Here is an 8,160-nt window from a genome sequence, read left to right on the forward strand (position 1 = left end):
CCACGCGTCACCTCACAAGCCACGCCTGTGTCCAAATACGTCACATTCTTATTATTTTGAAACAGGAAAAAGCATCGATAAGAAGATAAGTCTAATTGTTTGCAAACCGCTAAAAAGAAGTTTGCTGTGTTGGTAAGTAACAAAAACATCTTTGGTCTTTACGAAAACTTAAAACGTTGACAACTTGAATGTGTGCGTCTTTTGTGTGCATGTGTAAACAACAGTTCAGCATGCTTATGTGTTTTGAACTGTACACAGGCACGTTATTACTTAGATATCACTCACATATAAATATGCATGTTTGTTTGTGTGTGTGTGTGTTATCCAGCAAGACAGTGAAATGATGTGGTTCCTCAAGATACTGTGCAAGGGTTCTGTGATCAGTGTCATTAAAAATATCATGTGTGTGTGGAGAGGTAAATACATATGTGAGAGGGATATATGAGTAGGTAAGAGTGTTATGTAGCTATTAAAAAAAAGGGTTATTAAAAAAAATTGCACATTCAGTTAGAGTTCATTTTATGTCATAAAAAAATCAGTGCACTGATTCTTACAACATATAAGGAATGTTGACTGAATGTGCATTTTTTTATAACACTCATCTCACCGACTCTCGTCACATATGTACTTACCACCCCCCCCCCCCACACACACACACAAAACACTCACTCATATACATATGATATTTTTAATGATATACACTGATCACAGTACCCTTGCAAAGTAACTTGGTTGAGCAACCACATCATTTCACTATGAATAACTCTGTTGTTTGTGACAAATTATCTTTGCATTATTCTATATTAATGGAAAGATCACATAATTATTGTCAATCTTTGTTTGTCATGTTTTACAGCATTCTACGCATTTTTGTTCCTAGCCTGATGCAGAGCAGTTCTGCTGTAATGAGGGGTTCCTGCTGCTGTTTCAACAGTAAAGAAAGGTATGGAGGGAGCATTTCTCTAGATACTGTAGTGATTATTTTTGTGGTTTAAAATCATAAATATTCTTGTATGCAAAATGATGAGGTAAATACTATTTAGTATGACAAATATTTAGTGGACCAACACACACATATTCTGTATTTTTAACAGGAGTACCAAGAGGACATAAAGTGGAAGTTTGTAAGCAGTGTTGTGCTGGATACAGAGTCACCGTGAGGTGAAAGGGCCTGCCTTACTCCAGATGGACAGTAAAAATCAACAAAATGCCATCAAAGACTACCTGGGGTCTAATCGGATGAAGCAAGAGATGTCTTTTTATTCATCTCTCGGGACCTGAAGTGGGACAATCACATAGATTCCATTGTGAAAAAAGGCCCAGCAGAGGTTGTACTTTCTTCGCCAGCTGAGGAAGTTCAACCTGCTACAGGAGCTGCTGAAACAGTTCTTCTCCGCCATCGTTGAATCGGTCACCAGAGCACCAGAATGACCAGACAGAGGAACAGAGTCTTTCCTCAGGCAATCTACCTCACAAACAGTTAAAAGTTCTCCCCACTGTGCAATTAAACATGTGCAATACTAAACTATCCATACTCATATTTATTATACCTATGTTTTTGATTTAATATATCATACATCTATTCACATTCTCTGTACAATACAATATTCTGATTGAGTATCCGGAGGAGCTGGACACATTCATATCAAATTGTCTTGCTGAACAAGGCTTGAAAGTCCATGTCATGTTTCTGTGAATAATCTTAACAAGGCAAGGTATGTAGCTTATGTATGTATACTGCATTTCAAGAACTGTTTATCTGATCATTCGGCTGTTCATTTATGATAGTTGGAACTTATCTCTTATAGAACATATATTTTTGCAAATTTTTTAATTTAATTATATTTGTAAAATAATAAATATAAAAATACCAAAGCAGCAAGGGATGTCTGTTTATTCATCTTTAAATATGTGGAGGACCTGGACACATTTCTTATGAAGTTTTGTTGATGAACAAGGCCTGAATGTCAATGCCGTGTTACTTGTTATAATCTATCAAAGCAAGCAATCTCTATTTAGTATATGTATGTGCAGACTACTGCATATGGAGAACTGTCAATCATATCATTCAAATGTTAACAATTGATAAGTGGAACACATCTTTAGAAAATTAAATGACAATTATAAATTATAACAATGTGTTGTGACTTTAACAATAACAAAATCTAATTGTCCCCTTTAAATTTGATAAATCTAAAAGGTGTCTTAGGTAGTTTAAAATCAATAGTAATAAATGAGAATTTATCTCATTACATATATGAATAAGGTAAGGTGTAGAGGTTTTTTATTACAATTAGCCTAATTTAATCAACTAATGCAAGTGTTTTACAGGCTGTTGTGATGAGAAATCAGCTTCTACATTAGACATATTAAATATATTAAGATTTAAGTTGTGCTATTTTAGTCTAGACATCCTTTAAAAAAATAAGAAAATGTATTAGTAAAACGAAAGGCAACATTATTTTATTTAGATCCCCGAAACGCTGTAAATTGCTTGGACATAACATTACTTCCAGGTTTCCCGGGGAATCACAAGAAGTGACGTATATGATAGGGCGTGGTTTCGGACATAACGTGGGCGTGACTGTATTTGCGTGGCTTGTGACGTCACACTTGAATGTGGGCGGGGTTGGATGTCCACCGCAGGCTGCAGCGAGCCCTACTTGGTGAAACCACCAACCCCCATAAGACCGGTACGCAAATAGTGTAGAAAAAGACCTGCCCATATTTCCAAGAATTTTAGGAGGGGGAGACTTAACACCTGAGCAACGAGTTCTAGTTTGCATGTCAGACTGGTACAGGATTATACAAATGTGTATATTTAAAAAAAATTACTACAACAACAGTGCATAAATACAGCAATTTATTCATGCTGCAAAACAGCCATTTATTATCTTTTCGCTAAAATGTTCAATGTAGATCTGTTTGTACAAGATTAGACAACCCTGCAGACCATTTTGCTTAAAGAGGACAAATATTTCAAAGACTGTCACTTACATGCCACCCAGTAAGGTATCTGTAAAATATCCTTACAGACACCAATGCTCTGCGTGTACAATAATATATTGTAGACACTTATGTATTGTATTGCAGTTTCACACTTTGCTTAGAGGGTGTAAACATGTATGACCTGTTTGTCTGGTTCAAAGTTCAGGTAGGTCTCTGAATGTGTTACTTCTTGCCAAGCAACAAATTGGCCCGGATGACTTTGGGAACGTGGCGAATGGTAAGAGAGACTCTGGTGCTACGGGGCAGTGTGTCCCCCACCTGAGCCCCTGTTGATGAGAGATTCATCACATGCTCTGACAAAATATCCTCACAAACTCCCTGAATACCGTGCAGATAAAGCTTGTACATGTCATCCTGGAGAATCAGCAGACTTCTTCGTTGTACCAACAGTGATAGCATGTAGCGTCTTTCTTCTGTTTGAGGAATTTCAGACTGCAGGGAGAGGAGGAGAACTTTAAGAGACTGGTGCGCTTGTGTTTGATAGTTTGATTTTTTACCTGAGTTTGCTACCTGAGTCTGACAAACAGGCTTGTAGAAATCCAGAAGTGTATGAGAACCCAGATTAATAGTTGTTACTGTGGGGTGATACAGTGGTCCATCCACATGAGCCTGAGAAAGGGGGAAAGAAGGTTAAAATGAAAATAGGTGTGTTAAAAATTATAACTAAAGGAAATTAAAAGGTAATGCACTCTCTCTTTACCATAATTCCCTCCCCAGGCTTGTATTCATTTACAAGCACATGATTAGCTGTCTTTCCAGCAAAAGCTCCAAATGCTGATATTTTGTCTGTGAACTTTAGAAGCCAATCAGGGAGTTTCTCAGCTAGCATTCCTTTGGGATTTGGCAATCCACCTGGGAAAAATAAATAAATAAATGTTTTTTTTTATATCCCATCCAGCACAGCTACTTACACTGAACTCTTGTTAAAGTGAGAAGTAGTGAATCTATGTCAAGAATTAAAGAGCTACAAGAATACAGGCCACAGCTTCAAACAAATAATTTGTGAAGAAATATTTCCAGTAGACATGAACAGGCAAACATTTTGATGCCATCAAATAGACAAAGATTAACAAAAGCCTGACACGTCAAATATGAGACAAAACATTAAAGGGATAGTTCACCCAAAAATGAAAATTCTGTCATCATTCACTCACCCTCATGTCATTTCAAACCCATAAGACCTTCATTCATCTTCGGAACACAAATTAATAATTTTTTTGATGAAATCCGAGAGCTTTCTGTCCCTGCATAGACAGCAACACAACTACCACATTCAAGACTCAGAAAGGTAGTAGGGACACGACACACGTTCACGATAGTACCACGATACATGTGTGTGGTGCTGCTGACACAGGAATAGGCTTCCTGCGACAGACGGTGTTGGCGGTGAAACCGGTGTTAAAGGGTTAGTTCACCCTAAAATGAAAATTATGTCATTAATTACTCACCTTCATGTAGTTCCAAACCCGTACGACCTTCGTTCATCTTCGGAACACAAATTAAGATATTTTTGATGAAATCGGAGAGCTATCTGACCCTCCTTAGACAGCAACGCAACTGAAATGTTCTCAGGTCCAGAAAGGTAGTAAATACATCACTGATGTCCACGTGACATCAGTGGCTCAGCTTCAGTTTTGCGACCCTAAGAGAATACTTTTTTTTTTTTTTTTTGCGCAAAGAAAACTAAAATTTACTCAACCCTCGAATTACGTCGTCTGCCATTTTAGAGAGTATCACAATGCATATGCACGCTTTCGCCTAAGTGTAAACAATGCTTCATATGCAGCTTTCTTTCATGCACCAGCTTTCCCCCGAACGTAAACAACGCTGATTGCGTCAAATACGTACTTGGGTACTCTTCAAAATGGCAGAAGGCGTAACTTGGGGGAGAAGAGTGGTTGAGTAAATTGTTATTTTTGTTTTCTTTGCGCAAAAAAAGTATTCTCGTAGCGTCGCAAAACTGAAGCTGAGCCACTGATGTCACGTGGACTGTTTCACTGATGCATTTACTACGTTTCTGGACCTGGGAACATTTCAGTTGCGTTGCTGTCTAAGGAGGGTCAGATAGCTCTCCGATTTCATCAAAAATATCTTAATTTGTGTTCCGAAGATGAACAAAGGTCTTACGGGTTTGGAACGACATGAGGGTGAGTAATTAATGACATCATTTTCATTTTAGGGTGAACTAACCCGTTAAGCCGCAACACCGGTTACGTCACTTGTCCACCGCGGCACGTCATTTTGATTTTTTTTAATAGTAATAAAAATCATTTAGTTCAGTTTAGAGAACAGACACAACAATTCAAACTGAACGTGGCTGCTCGCGCATCACAGATCAGATTTCATTTATCACGCGAGGAGAGTGAGTCGAGCTGACTTACAAGAAGAGTGAGGTGAGACAGACAAGACGGTGGCAGAAGAGTTTCAAAACGAAATGTAAAAGCACCCGTTTTAAAAAAATATTTAGGATTTTGAAAAGCCTGTTGACCTGCCTTTTTTTTTTACATTCGTTTCTCATTTATTTGGTTCCACAGTAGGCTAGTTGCTGATTTATATTTTATTTAAACTGTGTGATTTTTTTCCCATTATTTTACATCAAGGTGTGTGCAGTCCGTACCTCCAAACTTTCTTAATCGTTTTGCTAATAAATGTTCTACGTTTTATAATTATTTGTTCCTCAGTCTTTACTGATTTTCAGTTTTGTATAGGCCTACCTATTTAAAATTTGTAAGTTATTTGTTATTTTATATTAGGCATATAGCATGTTGTATTTTTATTCGTTTTGTTAATAAAAGTTATATGTTCTACGTTGCATTTTGTTGTTGCTTGAATTCAAGCAATTGTTGGCGAATTGCCGCTAATTTAAAAGTGAAAGTAAAATGTGCACAGTGCTTTTACAAGCTATTTCAAAGCGGAGGACAGTGAAGGAAAGAGTGAAAACTCAAGCGACCTAAAGACAAACAACTGCTTTACGCCGAAATGCCGCTAATTTGAAAGTGAAAGTCAAATGTGCACAGAGCTTTTACAAGCTATTTAAAACCGAAGGAAAGCGAGGAAAAGAGGGAAAACTCAAACGACCCCCCACCACGGTGACACCGGTATCACCAATGTTGTCACACGTCGATTAACCAGTGGGAAAATTTCCTCACCATCACAAAACTACACAGGAACCATCAGTCTGACATAAAACGCCGATGCGCTGCGCCTTATTTGCAAGCAGATGAATGCACACACGTGTCATCACGTGTGTCACACACATCAAATGTGACATGCAAGAGAAAAAAAATTATTGAAATAAAATTATTTTTGCTTGTTTTTTTTGTTTTTGTTTTTGCGTACAAAAAGGATTCTCGTAGCATCATGAAATTAAGGTTGAACCACTGATGTCACATGTACTATTTTAACGATGTCCTTACTACCTTTCTGGGCCTTGAACGTGGTAGTTGCATTTCTGTCTATGCAAGGTCAGAAAGCTCTTGGACTTCATCAAAAATATCTTAATTAGTGTTCCATAGATGAACTTATATGTTTGGAATGACATGAGGGTGAGTAATTAATGACAGAATTTTTATTTTTGGGTGAACTATCCCTTTAAACTTTATTATTATTGTCACTGAAATAAAAAGTTCAATAATAAACTGTTCTATTGGGAAAAGAAAAAAAAATCTGACTATATCAGACTTCACATAGTTAATCTGCATTATGTCAAATATAACCTGATCACTGACCCCAATTCTGTAGCCTCCTCCCTGACAACTGTGTCCACTTGGGCTTAGGAGCTCTGTAAACCTTACAAAAGAGACACGGGCCAATGTATAAACCACTGCCCACATGTATGTAGATAGTAGCATTACAGGCAAACCGGGCCATTTAAAAGTCCTACCTGCTGCAACAGATACTCCTCCTCAGCCTCCGTTATAAAATTTGGAACATAATAAATAGTTGGAGGAGCCTAAATATGAAACATGTAATTAAAAACAATAATATGCGTTCATTCAAAAAATAAATGACAAATCTTACCTCCTTCACAATGTACTTTTCCAGGTCAGCAGAAATGTTACATGGATTTGCCATCGTATTCAACCATCACAGATTTATTGGCAATACAAGAAACTGACGGTCATGACACTCGCATACAATGGACATCCATACAAGTCTCTAAGCAAGCATTCTATGTCTAACACTTAATTTAAAAAAGTCCTTCATTAATATTTACAGTAGCATCTAAGTTTTAAATCACTGAACTGTTGCTGATTGTTCATTGATGTGTTTCACATCATAGATATATATACTGTCACTATATATATCGATGGTTTCACATGAAGTGGTTTCCTCGTGTCCTCGTGTCCTGACACGTGTGACTCAACATCGCCGTCTACAGGTTTGGAGCGGAAGTGCACATTTAAAGAGGGCGCTGTGACCATTGAAATGAATCGTCAGGAATGTACGCAATACGCATGAAGCATAATTTGGATCAGCAGCAGACCATGATGTATGTGCAGAGAGTACACGAACGCCTCCTAAAGACCGAAGACAAAAAATTATTTAATTACCAAATCAAATACATTTATTTATAATATTAGATGTTTTGCTTGTAAGTGAAGTCGTAAATGGATCATAAAATAGGCTACCTGCGTTTGTGGTTCTGACTATAGGGACTACCTCCCTCCCCCGTTCCAGCTGAAATACCCCCTCCTTCTCTATCTCTTTTTTTCTCTCTTTCCCGTCTTTTTCTTCCAACTCCCAATTTGTGCCTGCAGCGCTGCAGCTCTGGTTTCCATGGCAACGCAGAGCAAGAGCCACATCTTGAATCAGCCATGGTTTCCTTCATTAATAGTTATTGATCAAGTGTGATAATGCTAACAACATCAACTCAGGAGCACAGTGAGGGACTGCATTCGCCTTCATCGCTCTTGACCACTGGAAGCAGAGAAAGAAACAGCCCAACATGTAAATGTTGATACTGGCCACTGCAGTGTGTTTTGCATAAACTGAGCAAGACCAACAACTGTGAAGCACGACATGAAAATGTGAAGCATAATAAACAACATGCACTTTTTAAATGTATATTTAATGTATACTCCAGCAAAATAACACAGTGTCAGTGATTTGATGTTTTAACTGATGGGGTTGCCAGATATGCTTCTCAGA

General features: G+C 37.8%; 1 protein-coding gene and 1 long non-coding RNA gene across 3 annotated transcripts; one reads left to right on the forward strand and one right to left on the reverse strand.

The window, feature by feature from the left end:
• The first annotated feature begins 39 nt into the window (after window positions 1-39).
• LOC306869299 lies at window positions 40-2,130 on the forward strand. The gene is made up of 3 exons (XR_013784159.1): window positions 40-132; window positions 857-943; window positions 1,095-2,130. It is a non-coding gene; the product is annotated as an uncharacterized lncRNA (long non-coding RNA).
• A 668-nt stretch (window positions 2,131-2,798) lies between these two features.
• LOC306870583 (alpha-ketoglutarate-dependent dioxygenase alkB homolog 6) lies at window positions 2,799-7,931 on the reverse strand. 2 transcript variants are annotated; one of them, XM_079417953.1, is made up of 7 exons: window positions 7,641-7,931; window positions 7,030-7,529; window positions 6,893-6,961; window positions 6,738-6,798; window positions 3,710-3,861; window positions 3,520-3,618; window positions 2,799-3,441 (listed from the first exon to the last, which is right to left on the reverse strand). In XM_079417953.1, the coding sequence occupies exons 2-7, from the start codon at window positions 7,081-7,083 to the stop codon at window positions 3,172-3,174; spliced, it is 705 nt and encodes a 234-aa protein (XP_079274079.1). In that variant the 5' UTR covers window positions 7,084-7,529; window positions 7,641-7,931; the 3' UTR covers window positions 2,799-3,171. The 2 variants fall into 2 exon arrangements, with proteins under 2 accessions (XP_079274079.1, XP_079274080.1); XM_079417954.1 differs by lacking the exon at window positions 7,641-7,931 and having other exon boundaries at window positions 2,849-3,441; window positions 6,893-6,919; window positions 7,030-7,373.
• Window positions 7,932-8,160: the final 229 nt, after the last annotated feature.

Source organism: Barbus barbus, assembly GCF_936440315.1.
Source record: "Barbus barbus genome assembly, chromosome: 5".
NCBI classification, from domain to species: domain Eukaryota; kingdom Metazoa; phylum Chordata; class Actinopteri; order Cypriniformes; family Cyprinidae; genus Barbus; species Barbus barbus.

Coding starts and splice junctions, on each gene's coding strand:
- LOC306870583 (XM_079417953.1), bottom strand. CDS start 7,083: ATGGCAAATCCATGTAACATTTCTGCTGACCTGGAAAAGTACATTGTG. Junction 6,962..7,029: donor AAAAGTACATTGTGAAGGAG/GTAAGATTTGTC, acceptor TTTCATATTTAG/GCTCCTCCAACTATTTATTA. Junction 3,862..6,737: donor GAGGAGGCTACAGAATTGGG/GTCAGTGATCAG, acceptor TATTTTTCCCAG/GTGGATTGCCAAATCCCAAA.